Consider the following 13,598-nt stretch of genomic DNA (forward strand, 5'->3'; position numbering starts at 1 on the left):
TGATTAGGGCTTGGTAGGAGAAGCACAAGACTTCAGGGCTGCCCTGAGGACCAGGAAGGAGGACAGAGGAGGAATGGCATCCAAGCTGTCGCGAGATCTCATTCTGAGTTTGCCAGAGGAAGGGTGTTCTAGCAGAGGAAACAGCATGTGCAAAGGCTGGAAGGTGCAAGTGCAAAGAGTGACTGGGGAATTATGACGCCCAGACTGGCCAGAGACAGTAGTGGTGGTAATATGAGGCTGGCAGTCTCTGCCATGCATGAGGTATTGTAGCAGATGGGTTGGTTTCTGGGTTGGTTAGTTGAGAGATCCGATTCAAACCCATCCAGCTATACTGGGTCATAAGCCCAATCCCCAGCCACATTTTAGCCGGGTTTGGTTGGTGGGCATGTCCCTTCATGATTATTGGTGGGACCCAAAGGTGACACATCTTCACTAGAACAGCAGGTGATATTTTCTGAAGATGGCAGCAACATCTCCCATCCCACATGTTCTACAATGTGTTCTTGCCATACTTCCATTAAGGGGTGTCCCTTCCCCTAAAAAGAAAAAAAAGATGAGGCTGTAGGGCCTAGAAGGGGACCCCAGGTAAATGCCTAGCCACCCTCAGGGAGAAATGCTCCTTCATGCTGAAGCAGTGCATCCCCCAGCCCCTGACCTCAGCACCCTCTTCCCCCAGCATCGAGCCTTCCAAGAGCAGCATCATGCCCTTCCGGGCTCTGAAAAGGCCGCTGCAGTTCCTTGGGCTCTTCGAGACCTCCCTGTGCCGCCTCACGCACATTCCAGCCTACAAAGTGAGGGGATGGGGTGGGTGGAATGAGGAGCCCTGGGAGGAGGGAAGGGTCTGCGCTGGGACCCTAGAGTATCTGCCCTGGGGCCAGATATGTAGCTGGGATCTGGGGATCCCACCACTTGGTCTCTTCTGGGTGGTCCTAAGCATGCTCCATCCCCAGGTAAGTGGGGACAAAAACGAGGAGCAGGTGCTGAACGCCATTGAGGCCTACACAGAGCACAGACCTGAGATCACCTCACGGGCCATCAACCTGCTTTTTGACATCGCACGCATCGAGCGCTGCAACCAACTTCTGCGGGCCCTGAAGGTCAGCCCCAACCCCGGTGGGGGAGTCCTTTAGTTTCCTGTCCCTCCCCACCGGGGGGTACTGGACTTGGCTGCTGAGCCCCTGTCCCTTCTCTACACCCTCTCCTTGCCTCCAGGACACTGGCAGTCCTACCTCCCGAGCCCCAAGCCTGCCCCACAGTGCCTCACTTGCCCCAGAACCATGGCCCTGCCCTGGTTTCTGCTGCCCAACCTGCCCTTGTGCCCTCAGAGCGGGACCAGGGTAAGCCCTACCCAGAGGACCTGTCCCAGCCCCTCGCAGAGCCCTGGGCCTGTCCCTGTGCAACTCTACCAGGACTTGCCAACCTGGGCCGTACCCTGTCTTCACACAGCTGGTCATCGCGGCCCTCAAGTGCCACAAGTACGACAAGAACATTCAAGTGACAGGCAGTGCTGCGCTCTTCTACCTGACCAATTCCGAGTACCGCTCAGAGCAGAGCGTCAGGCTGCGCCGGCAGGTCATCCAGGTGGTGCTGAACGGCATGGAATCCTACCAGGAGGTGACGGTGAGCCCCCTGCCCGCTATGGCCTTGCACGCTCTGGCCCAGCCACCCTTTTCCTGCCACCCATGCCCCAGCCTCGGCAAACGGCCCGTAGGTCCCTCAGGGTCCCATGCTTGCTCTCACCCTCTCTCATCTGGCACGGAGTGCCCCGCCCAACTCCCCCTTTCCATAGCATTGCTCCCAGACTCTGGGGCCCGATAACCCAGCCCCACTGAGCGGTCCATCGCCCACTGCCGCCCTCCCCCCAGGAACCCTGTTGTCCTGCCTCTAGGCCTCTGCTCATGCTGACTCCTCAGCCCTTCTGCCCAGTAATACTCTCTTGGGTATTTTTTCAATAGCTGCTTTTATTATGAAAGTAATAAAAAAATGTACTGTATGTAGAAAAATTATAATTATAGATATAAAGAAGAAAACACTCATAACCCCACCACCCAGAGACAGCCACTGTTAACATTGGATATCTACTGTTCTGAATTTTAGTCTATGCACATTTGCACATTTGGTAAATGGGATTATTCTATGCATACCCTTTGTGTAATGTGGATTTTTATTTCAGCAGTGTCCTGTGAATGTGAACATCTCCCATTATCAACATTTTTACAAGAAAAATATTTAAATAATGTTTGTTTTCTGATTACAAAAGTAAGATACTTAATGCTTAGGAAACAAATCTGAGTAATATGAAAATGTATTAACTACAAAGTGAAAGCTGTTCACAATTGCAGCTCTCCTCCCCCAGACAGCTGGTTGTAATGGTTCAATTTTGTAATTGTCGGTGTCAGCATGAGGTCCAACATTCAGTATTCAGGGAGAAGCCGCCCGGTGGCGACTCTGTGCTGGAGCTCAGAGGCAGTGGCTAAGCCCCATCCCCCCACTCCTGAACACGTGGCCTCTGGTTACTGAACGAGCCCCCACTGTTGAACATTTGCTTGCTTTTTAATTTTTTGCTATTTGAAATAAAGCTTTGCTGACTACATAACAGGTCTAAAAGTAGAATTGCTGGGACAGTGAGTGTTTGTATTTATAAAGCATTTAGTATGTATTCTCAAACTGACCTCCCCGAAGGCTATTGTGGGATGTAGCCTCCGCAGCAATGAGAAGACCCCCTTTCCCTCTGCCTGTCAGTTCAAGGCTATAGAGCAACTGTTTTTACTACTTTGAGATAGATTTTATAATCCATGAAAAATGGTGTTTTTTACATTTTTTTAATGAAAAAATGCTGGTTGAGGACTCCCAAATGAATTAATCAACTCTATCAAAGAAATGGAAATTAAAATAATGAAATAGCGCGTAAAATCTCAAGAGACTGATGATATCCACAGTTGACCAGAGTAGGCGGAAGAGCCCTCTTGCAGTTCCCACGGGTGAGGGATGGATTGTACAACCTTTCTGCAGGTTAACTGGCAGAACCTGCCCAGACTGTAAATGCCTTTATCTTTTGGCCTAAGTATTCCACAGTTAGAAATTTACTTAAAGGAAAATATATACTTAAATCCACCCTTTCTGATTAAACAGAAATCAGAGGAAACTGATATGTTTTAGTACCAGGGCCCTGGAAAAATAATGTATGACCCACCCACACAGTGAGATATTATGGTAAATTTGTACATCCTAATGTTGTAAAGATGTCTTTACAACAACTGCATATTGATGAGTGAAGATAAGTTTTAAGAGTATATATATTTTTTTGTCTCTTCACTCTCCCCAATATATACTTGTGTTTGCATGGTAGAAAAATCTGGAAGGCTATGCACCAAATTTTAAACATTCTGGGGAATGAAGTGAGGAACTTTAACTCTCTGCTCAGATATTATTATTTGAACATTTTTCAGTGAGTATTTTATAATTTAAAAAAAAAATTTTGTCTCAGATGTTTAAAAATGTGTATGTGAGGGGAGAGACAAAGAGTTAACTAAGGGTAATATCCTCTAAATTACACAGTTAATGAAGTATGGTGAACTGCCAATATTAGATATTGGAAGGATGGAAGGAAATTAAGTTATGAGGAAAATGCATTAAGAATATTGTTAAAACGATTATTTAAAAAGCCCACAGACAACTCAAAGAGAAACTGAGGGTTTAGAGCAACTAGAACTCACTTGCCAGTGGAAGTGAAAACTGCTGCAGCAGCTTTGGACAGTAGTCTGGTGTTACCTGGGAAAGTTGAGGACATGCACACTTATGACCTAGAAGCTCCACCCCTCACATGTGCCCTAGAGAAGCCCACACACATGGACACAGGATGCACGTACAAGACATTGTTTTAAGAAGCCAAATTGGAAGTCCACTCAAACACCCACCAGCAGTGAAATGGAGGAACAGATTAAAATACTATACTGCAATGAAAAAGCAAGTGCCTTTCTGCTACATACAACATGGTTGATCTTGCAAACTTATGACTGAACAAAAAGAAACAAGATGCTAGAGATTCTTCCAAATAGAAAAGCAGAGATAGTGGTATCTTTAGTCGGGTTGTTGAAAAGCTTGTTTGCTTTACAATTATAGAATTGTACATTTGTCTTATATGCACTCTTCTGAATGAATATTATATTTCACTTTTAAAAAAATGTTTGAAAAATAATAGTTTGATAGTGTCCTCTTCAGAAAGGCTTCCTGGACTACCACAGCTCTTGGTGATCTCACACCTATAGAGAGCCCCTCGGGTTCAGCCTCCGAGTTGACTCTGACTGTGCTTGCCTGTCTCCTGTCCTGACCCAGGTCCAGCGGAACTGCTGCCTGACCCTCTGCAACTTCAACATCCCTGAGGAGCTGGAATTCCAGTACCGCCGGGTCAATGAGCTCCTGCTGAGCATCCTCAACCCCACGCGGCAGGATGAGTCAATCCAGCGCATCGCCGTGCACCTGTGCAATGCCCTGGTCTGCCAGGTGGACAATGACCACAAGGAGGCCGTGGGCAAGATGGGCTTTGTGGTGGTGCGTGCGTGCGTGCGTGCTGGCCCACCCCTTCCATACCCCACTCTCTCATGAGGAATTTAGGCTGGACGAAAGGAAGAATTGCCTCACAGTGAATGGCTTACAAGCCCCATAGATATCTTCCACCGAGGACACTCTGTCACCTCTCCCAACTCCTCCATGTGTCCCACTGGTCCCACTATCCAAGTCACTCCTGCCTCCTCAGACCAGGTAGCCCATTAGGTTTTCCCAGCTAGGATTAAGCAAGCATATGAAGGACTATCTGTTTTAATGGCAGGGCTGTGAGCTCTTAGGGAAAGATGCCATGCTGTTCATTCCAGCATTGCATACCCAGCACTTCTAGCACAGGGTCTGGGACATGTGGGGAGATAATAAATACTTGCTGAAGAAGGGAAGGAAAGAATGATGAAGGAACATCCAGTCTCCTCCTTTCATTTTGTCTCTGGTGAGGCTGAAGCCCCCAGAGAGGGAGGCCATGCCCAAAGCCACACAGGGAGTCAGGGCCGAGCCAGGACTAGCACCCAGGCCTCCATGCCAAGCACCACACCTGTGGGTTGTACTTCTTCAAACAGCCTCCCAAGTAGATACTCAGATTTGGTCTTGTCAGGAGGTATTAACCAGGAACGGAATTGCTGACTCTTCTCTCTGTCTTGGTTCTTGGGGGACAGGGTAGCTCTTGAGCCCCCGCCCCCTGTGAGTTCTCTTCTCTGCCCACAGACCATGCTGAAGCTGATTCAGAAGAAGCTGCTGGACAAGACAGTAAGTCAGGGCTTCATGGAGCAACACTGCCCCTCCCCAGCCCGAGAGGGGACTGGTTCGCCCCTAGGGGGAGTCCATGTTTTGCCAGGGGACCCCCACACTGGGTGCCAGGAGCCCGCACTGAGCCCTCCGCCCCCCTCAGTGTGACCAGGTGATGGAGTTCTCCTGGAGCGCCCTGTGGAACATCACGGACGAGACGCCCGACAACTGTGAGATGTTCCTCAACTTCAACGGCATGAAACTCTTCCTGGACTGCCTGAAGGTAGCCTGTCTCCCATGGCACAGCCTCCGTGTGGCCACACAGCCTTTCTTCTGTCCCCAGGCTCCCCATCAGCAAATCCGCCAGCAACCCCTCTCCCCACAAATCCTGTGGGAGGGCGGTGCGCACCACCCAGGGTTTCTGCTAACAGGGGCTCCAGAGCCTTTCCGGCCCACATGGCCTGGCGGGCCCTCGTGGAGCCCTCCCTCCGAGGGAGACCCAGCCCCAGCCTGCTCTTCAGTGATTCCTCAGGCAGCCCACGGTCTGGCTGAGGCCCACTAGGATATCAGCTGGACAGAATTCTGTCCAGTGGGATGGTCTGTTTATCCCAATACTCGTCCTTTATTTTCTTATTCTAGTCTCTAAGAGGAGTCCCTTAAACTAATATTTTGAGCTTTGGTAAATAGAACCATGTTTGCCTTTTTGGCAGTTTGATAGGTCAGATCTCCACTCAGCCTTTGATTTTGTGGCAAGGAGCCCCCACCATTTTAATCTCTTGTACTGTCCTAAGTGCACAAGAAGGGAGGAGGGCAGCATACTGCACCCCCTCTTTATACAGTTAGAATGGGCCAGATGGATACTCATAAAACTTCTAGGCTAACAATGCCAGACACTAATTATGTACTAATTGATGTGGACCCAATGGCTCTATTTTGCCAGGAATTCCCAGAGAAGCAGGAACTGCATCGGAATATGCTAGGACTCTTAGGGAACGTGGCAGAGGTGAAGGAGCTGCGGCCCCAGCTAATGACTTCCCAATTCATCAGTGTCTTCAGGTTGGTACTTCTCTCCTTTCCCTTTTTACGTTGGCTGCCAGGAGGCTCAGAGCTCTGGTCCTTACTCACTTGCAGCCTAATTTTCAGTTCTAAATGTCACCTTCTCTCTATAATGTGGCTTTTTATTCTTTCAACCTCCATAAATGGCCCTCTTGTAGTCATATCCTAAGCAACCTCGAATCCTGAAGTCATCTGGATGTGGATAATAAGAGACAGATAAACCAATAGCACCTCTGGCATCTGGCTTGTAAATTGGGGCCCAGCAGCTGGTATCTGCAGCAAGACTTGGGGACCAGGGCTCCATTTTTCTCTATTTTTGGCAGCAACCTTCTGGAGAGTAAGGCCGACGGGATTGAGGTTTCCTACAACGCCTGTGGCGTCCTCTCCCACATCATGTTTGATGGGCCCGAGGCCTGGGGCATCTGTGAGCCCCGGCGGGAGGAGGTGGAGGAGCGCATGTGGGCAGCCATCCAGAGCTGGGACATCAATTCACGGAGAAATATCAACTACAGGTGCCGAGGGGCAAGGGTGTGGTGTGGAAGTGGGGTGGGTGCGGGACAGGGTGCTCCTTCCCAACAAGGTCTGGTCGGAGCTGCTTCCCTTTCTTTGGGCCCCCATCAGGTCTCACATATTGTGTATAGTCCACATGAGCACAGAGCAGGAAGATACACATCACACCTGTATAGCTTGGTGCATGTTTCACGCATGTACCCAAAGCCTGCTGTTTACAAACACTTGATACATGTTTATTTGTGGAAAAGAAAAACGAAAAAAAGACACATAATAGGAAACAACAGAAACCACTCATCATCTCATCCCCTGAGAGCAAGCCCCTGCTAGGATTCTGGGGGCCCCCTCCCAGCAGTTTTTCTCTGCACAGACTTAATTCCTTTCAGTCCAGCTGGCATTGTCTTACCACCTCATGAGTGAATTTGTAGTCACAGGGTGCGTCTCACTCATCAGTTTATGACTGGGTCACTGTGTGTGTGTGACCATCTCGTACTGATGGACGTTCACACTGAAAACCCGTATTGGGAGGAAGGGGCACATGCTCGCGGCTCTGCCGATGCTCCAGTTGCCATCATTTCCTAGGAGAGGTGGCACAGAATCCTCGGCCCAGCGGTTTGCACAGGTGTTTTCCATGCTTTGGGAGCATGGCTCCAGGAGGCCTGTAGAAGGCCCGGTAGGAGTTAACACTCACTCTCATCTGCTCCCTGCTGGCTCTGCCTTCCTTGCTGAGGCCCCAGTTTCTGTACCACCTCCTGCCTTACATGTCCATGATCTTGGCCTCTCTCACATGGGGGCTCCCTTTGTGTAGCCTGAAGAGGGCGGAAGGGCCAGATGCCTGTATCCCCTGCATCCCAGCAGCCTGCTCATGCTTTGTCCAGAGGACACTTCAAGCAGGAGAAACCTCCAGTAAGAGAAGATGCCCTCCCTCAAACTCTGGCATCAAAAGTGACCTTGATTTCTCTTCTACAGGTCATTTGAGCCAATTCTTCGCCTTCTTCCCCAGGGCATCTCCCCTGTCAGCCAGCATTGGGCCACCTGGGCCCTGTACAACCTTGTGTCTGTCTACCGTGAGTACCCACTCACCTTTTATTCAGATACAGGGACACTCACAAGCAGACTTGTCGTCATGGAGCTTATACCAGAGGCTGGGTAGCACCGAGAGATGGTGTCAGTGTCTGCCTCAGAGCACAGCCTGGGCTTGCTGGCATTTGTGGGATGCCCAGCATAAGGCTGGCTGGCGCAATAGCCCCTCCAGAGTTCCCAAACAGTCTCTTAATGCTTTCTGCTTCCGTATGAGTAAATAGTCAAAAATCTTCATGCCTTCTGGAAGACAGTAGACCAATCCAAACGAAAACCTAGCCCCTGAGGAAACAGATATTTGAGGGAATAGGAAAGACCTTTAAAACAACTGTCTTATTTCCTCAAAGAGAGTCCCACCCTCCTATAGAAGAGCCTCAAATATCCTCTGCTTGGTAGTTTTGGGGGGAGGAGCAAGAGGGGGCAGCAGCCCGAGACGGACTGCAGACCACCTTTGGCCCTTCGTTTGCTCCCTTACTAGTCATGTGACCTCATGCAGCTTATTTAACCTCTCTGGGCCTTGGTTTCCTCCTCCATAAAATGGGGTAATGATAATACGTACCTCATAAGAGTGATGTGAAAAGAAAACCAGCATAAAATGCCGAACCCAGTGCCTAGATACTGCCTCAGTCCCATTAGCCAGCAGAGCAGATAAGAGGGCAGGCTCTGGGGCAGACTGCCTGGGTTTGAAACCTGCCTTTTCCACTTGCTGAGCTACTTTGAGCAAGTTTCTCAACCTCTCTGTGCCTTGATTGCCTCATTTTAAAATGGGATGGTAGTAGCACTTAAAGGGTTGCTGTGAAACAAGACATGTAAAATGCTTAAAACAGTGGTTGGCACATACCAACTGTTTATAGGCATTCAACTTTTTTATTATTACTTGAAGTTAGTCTTACTAGAAAGTAACACCTTACTGCAAAGAGTAGCACAGCACAGAGGAAAATGCCCTGAGCTGGGGTCCCTTGGACAGGCCTCTGGAGTGACTTTGGGTGAATTGCTTTCTCTCTCTGAACCTCAGTTCTTTCATCTGTAAAATGGAGATGACAAAAATAGCTCCTAGTACATGGAGCTATGCAGGCCCATTGAAACACCCATATTCTCCGTAGAGTATAATGCCCTGGATACCAAATGCCAGAATGTTCTTTGTTGGAGTAAACCATGAAGCCACCCAATAGGAAGGCATGATGGTTCTAACCCGGCTGGTCACCAGCATCATCTGGTGGTATTTTGTTCAAAATGCAAATGAATACAGGTTCCTGGGTCTGTTGAATGCCCAAGAGCAGGGCTTAGGAATCTGTATTTTTATAAGAACTTCTCAGAGACTAGAAGCCACTGGTTTGGGTGATACTCTGGAAAAAAATGTGACTGTAAACCAAAGTACCCCTTCCAAGGGTCCCCCCACTTCCTCCAGGGGGACTCAGGAGCTCAGGCCCACAGGGCTGGCAGACGGGGCCTCACCCAGGCCTGCATCTCCCTCTACCCCTCAGAGAGGGCAGTCCTCACAGGCGGGTCTCTGGGCCACAGGCTGATAGAAGACCCCCCTCATCGCTGCTGTCTGCCCCTACCCCACAGCGGACAAGTACTGCCCACTGTTGATCAAAGAAGGTGGGATGCCCCTTCTGAGGGACATGATCAAGACGGCAACTGCACGGCAGGAGACCAAGGAGATGGCCCGGTAAGCCACAGGCAGGGTTTCTGCCTGGAGCCCCGATGCAGGGCAGTGAGGGTCACAGTGGGGGCGCCCTGGTGGTTGGGAATGGCTGGAATTCCCAGGGGAGCTCCGAGTTGTGTGTGGAGGTGGACAGCCTGTTGATGTCTGGCTGGGGCCTCCCTGAGTGTCATTTCAGCCACAACTAGCCAGAAGCTAAATGACTGAGTTCTGAACAGAGCATCATTGCCTTCATTTGTAAGCTTCTTTTTCTTTTATTCCAACAAATTCCAGCCTCTCCTTACAGCCATTAGCAAGTCAGGTCAGCATTTTTCATTATATTTGGCTAAAGACATTCCGACTAAAGAGAAGACCCAGTGTGGTAAAATACATTCGAGAGGCCAGGCAGGGCAGAGTGCAAGTGCGTTTCTGAATGTGAAGGCCCAGACACCAGAGACGCCTGGCCTCTCACCACTGGGTGGTGGCCGCTGCAGCGCCTCAGTTACCATTGGCCCTGATCCCACACCCGTCAGCACGCAGGGAGATGCTCAGGGATATGGCACGTCCAGCAGTGACAAGTAATCAGAAAGCCTTGCTTTCTCCCGGATCCATTGCAGAAGGGAACAGAGCTAAGTTTACCCCAGTTTCAAACACCATATAGAAATAGAGGAACGTGTAGTAGGGGCCTGGAGGTCAGAGGCTCCGAAGATGACAGCTCACTGGGCAGAGCTGGTTCTGTGGTTATTATCAGCAAAAGCCACTGCTCAACTGTTCACTAACAGATTTGTCTGAGTTTGAGAATGGTAAATCGAGTAGTTCTCAAACTTAATCTCTCTAAAGAATCACCTGGCAATTATTTCAAATGTACAGGTCCCACCTAGATTTTCTTTTCCCAGTGGGTCTGGGAGGTAGGCCTGGGCATATTCACTGTCAACGGGGATCCCAGGGGATTTGAGAAGCCATAACCTTCCCCCATCACTTAGAACATCTCTGTGAGACCTGAGCCATGTGTGCCCGCTGGCTGGCCTGTCTGACAGCAGGGTGTGAGTGACACCAAGAAGCGACTGCCCCTGTCTAATCCAGGCATCCCTTACTTCCTAAAAAGCATTTGGGCACCTCTTTAGCACATGGAGGCTGCAGGGAACAACCCGCCCCGAACCAGGCTAACACAGAGGCTTAATGTTGGACAAGAAGGCCATCGAGGGTCCAGGGTGACACAACAGTGGGGGCAGCAGATCCCAAGGCCTAGACTGAAGTGGGTGTGAGACCCCAGATCTGAGCCCAAGCAGTGGCTGCCAAATGCTGCACCAGGGCCTGGCCACTGCAGGGTGTTAGGGCCCCCTGTGCTGTACAGCTGCCCTTACCTACCCAGCCCTGCTGCTGGACGAGGATCTCTGGGGAATCTGGTGAAGGAAGAGCCAGACGTTCTTGGAGGTCAGGCCTGAGCTCATTTGGGGCTCAGATGCCCGGCAGCTGAGAGGCTGGGGAGAACGGAGGGGCAGACAGGGTTCAGGTGATATTCATGGCCACAGGTACCATTTCCTGGGCTGCCAGCCACTTTGTCCATACAGCTCGGTCAGCAGCAGCAGCCCTGTTACATTTACTAACAAATCCAGTGGCCTCATCTGCCAGGAAGGGCCTGGCCCAGTCCAGCCCAAGCTCCTCCTCCAGGCCTCTCTCTCCCATTGTCTCTAGCAAGGTGATTGAGCACTGCAGTAACTTTAAAGAGGAGAACATGGACACGTCCAGATAGAGGCCTCTGCCTGCGCGGCCGCCACTTCTCTGGACCACAAGGCTGGGAGGAAGTGCTGCCCAGCAGCCCAGCTGGCAGACCCCACCCGGGAGCCTCCCACTGGATGAAGGGACACAGGGAGACTTTTGCACAACCGACGCTTTTCCTTAACATTAGTGAGATATATATATTATATATATATATATATTATTTTTTTTGGTTAGGAAGTGTGAAGTTTTGTGTGTATGATTTCTGTACAAAGACAAAAGAAACACTCCTTGAATCCCTGCAGCTTCCTAGGCCCTTCTCAAGACCCCACTCAAAGCCTTCATTGCTGCCACATTCACTCCTGCCCCGGCCAGACTAAATGCCTCTGACGCGTGTCTGGTCCTTTCCGGTAACCTCAGTCCCTAGCCTCACCTCCTTTTAGGAGAGGCCGCAGGCTCTTCGTGGCCCTCTCCACTCCCTAACCTCCCTGACGAAGCCTGAGGGCCGCATCTGGGTTCCTGGGTGTGGCTGATGGGGCTTGGGGAGGGTCTCCCGAATGCCTTGGTGCTCCCAGCTCTGGGCCATCTGGGGCATGGCAGCTGGGCCCAGGCCCAGGCCCAGGCCACCCCAGAGGACCCTCGAGGAGAGGGGTTCACAGTGGCCCTGCTGCTCTCTGGCCTGGCCTGCCTGAGGCCATGCTGCTATGGAGGCTGCCTGCTAGTCTCCCACCAGGTCCCAGGCTGTTGAAGGCCCCAGCCCAGGGCTGGTCCGAACTCAGGCAGGTGCCACTGCCTCTTCTGCCAAACACTTCAAGAACCTGCCCCCAGCCCTGGAAGCCAGCACCTTCTGGGGCCAGGGGCTGGCTCCCTCACTCCCCAGCCCTCATCTGCCCACGACACCCAAGGTGCCCACCGGGCACCCCACCAGCGGAACTGAGCCTGCCTCATTCACCCCATCTGTCCACTGCCCAGAGGAGCCCACACTTCTCACAGGCAGGAGGCCCCCACTCCAGCCTTCCCCAGCAGCAACAGGCAGCTGCCTCCAGACCAGCGCCCGGCACAGCCTGCAGCGGCCCCACTCAGCGCTCCTGAGTCGCTGCCACTCTGCCCCAGACTTTACCTTGGGAACCTCTGCGTGTTTCTGGAGAAGTGTGAGCCACAAATGTGTCTCAGAATATCTTGTGGTCTTCCCTTGATGTAATCCAAATTGCTTCTCGGGACAGAAGGGGAGGAGGCCTCTCCAGAACAAGGGGTCTGGGGAGCAGGGCTCACTCTGCAGGCAGCCCTTGGGGGATGGCTTTTCTTCCCTCCCACTTCCTTGGGCTTTTTGATTCCTCTAGTATTTCTGCCCCTAGGCAGAAAAGGCTGGATGGGCAGCCCAGGGTAGGGGCACTTCTGTGTCTCCTGTAGTCTTTGCTCCCAGCCCTGGGATGCGGGCAGTTGCCCTGCATTCCCCCAGCTTGGCAAGTGGGCGGCATCTGTCTCTTCCGTGCTCACGTGGCCTGAGCCAGACCCCAGGCGAGCTCATGTTGCATTGCTTTACCACCTGGGGCCTGGGAAATGTCTGTACTTTGGGATGTCACAGAAATACATTTTTGTGCAAAGTGGAGAAGAGCAGAGTGTCTTTTTTGCAGAACGGATGGCATCAGGAGAGGGCTTAGGCCGGCTTGAGAAGCAGGCTTTGAGTGTGGGTATCTGGTGGGAAGGGTGTACTCAGCTGGTTTGTTTGCCCAGCCTGGGGTGTTGGTCAACTGCGGCCTGGGCACAAGTGGCAGCAGATTGGGCTGGAGTATGTTTCTTCTGTGTTCTCTCTGTACCACTGTGTCCAGACATCTGAGGGTACAGCTGGCAACAGACCAACATGGCCACTGCCCAGGATGGCTTGGCATGATGATTGAGATAAATATGAGATTACGACCCAGGGAGCAGAGACCCCAGAAGGGCACCTCCTGTGGGCTGATGATAGTGGGGGTCAGGAGAGGCTGGAGTTATCTGCGTAACAGTGCTTCAGGGAGAGGGACAAGCACGTGTAGAGGTAAGAGACAGCATGGCATTCGTATGCAGCATGGCATCCTTCTTGCAAGAGGAGACATGAGTGGAATCCAGCAAAGACAAGACCACCAGGCTTGGCCATTCGGGGGCTCACAGAACGACATCCTAGGCTGAGGGCCCTACCAGGGAGAAGCAGGAGGCACCTGTGTAGCTACAGCAGTGTAGGAACTCCCACACATGCCAGGCAGCTGTGTACCTAGTGCCCAGAGACAAAGACTCTAACCTTGACCAAACTAGCCAGGCTCCT

At 51.4% G+C, this 13,598-nt stretch overlaps 1 protein-coding gene and 1 long non-coding RNA gene across 10 annotated transcripts in view; one reads left to right on the forward strand and one right to left on the reverse strand.

The window, feature by feature from the left end:
• ZER1 (zyg-11 related cell cycle regulator) overlaps positions 1-12,911 on the forward strand; it is a 25,406-nt gene extending 12,495 nt beyond the window's left edge. For 4 of the 8 annotated variants that reach the window (XM_073223510.1, XM_073223500.1, XM_073223504.1 and 1 more), the window contains 11 exons: positions 677-791; positions 951-1,097; positions 1,447-1,620; positions 4,336-4,551; positions 5,269-5,310; positions 5,453-5,572; positions 6,230-6,345; positions 6,669-6,857; positions 7,825-7,922; positions 9,420-9,607; positions 11,276-12,911. In XM_073223510.1, coding sequence (XP_073079611.1) covers positions 677-791; positions 951-1,097; positions 1,447-1,620; positions 4,336-4,551; positions 5,269-5,310; positions 5,453-5,572; positions 6,230-6,345; positions 6,669-6,857; positions 7,825-7,922; positions 9,420-9,607; positions 11,276-11,287 — 1,417 coding nt within the window. In that variant the 3' untranslated portion in view covers positions 11,288-12,911. The remainder of the gene's footprint in view (positions 1-676; positions 792-950; positions 1,098-1,446; positions 1,621-4,335; positions 4,552-5,268; positions 5,311-5,452; positions 5,573-6,229; positions 6,346-6,668; positions 6,858-7,824; positions 7,923-9,419; positions 9,608-11,275) is intronic. The other 4 variants (XM_073223538.1, XM_073223518.1, XM_073223523.1 and 1 more) reach the window with 4 other exon arrangements.
• Positions 6,878-13,598, reverse strand: part of LOC140846595 (uncharacterized) — an 11,289-nt gene continuing 4,568 nt past the window's right edge. The window contains exons 1-3 of one of the 2 annotated variants that reach the window (XR_012125839.1): positions 10,949-11,075; positions 7,939-8,217; positions 6,878-7,514 (exon numbers count right to left, since the gene is read on the reverse strand). This is a non-coding gene — a long non-coding RNA (uncharacterized lncRNA). Of the gene's footprint in view, positions 7,515-7,938; positions 8,218-10,948; positions 11,076-13,598 lie in introns of those variants that run through there. The other variant, XR_012125834.1, reaches the window with a different exon arrangement.

This window comes from Manis javanica, chromosome 2 (genome assembly GCF_040802235.1).
Source record: "Manis javanica isolate MJ-LG chromosome 2, MJ_LKY, whole genome shotgun sequence".
Taxonomy (NCBI): Eukaryota; Metazoa; Chordata; class Mammalia; order Pholidota; family Manidae; genus Manis; species Manis javanica.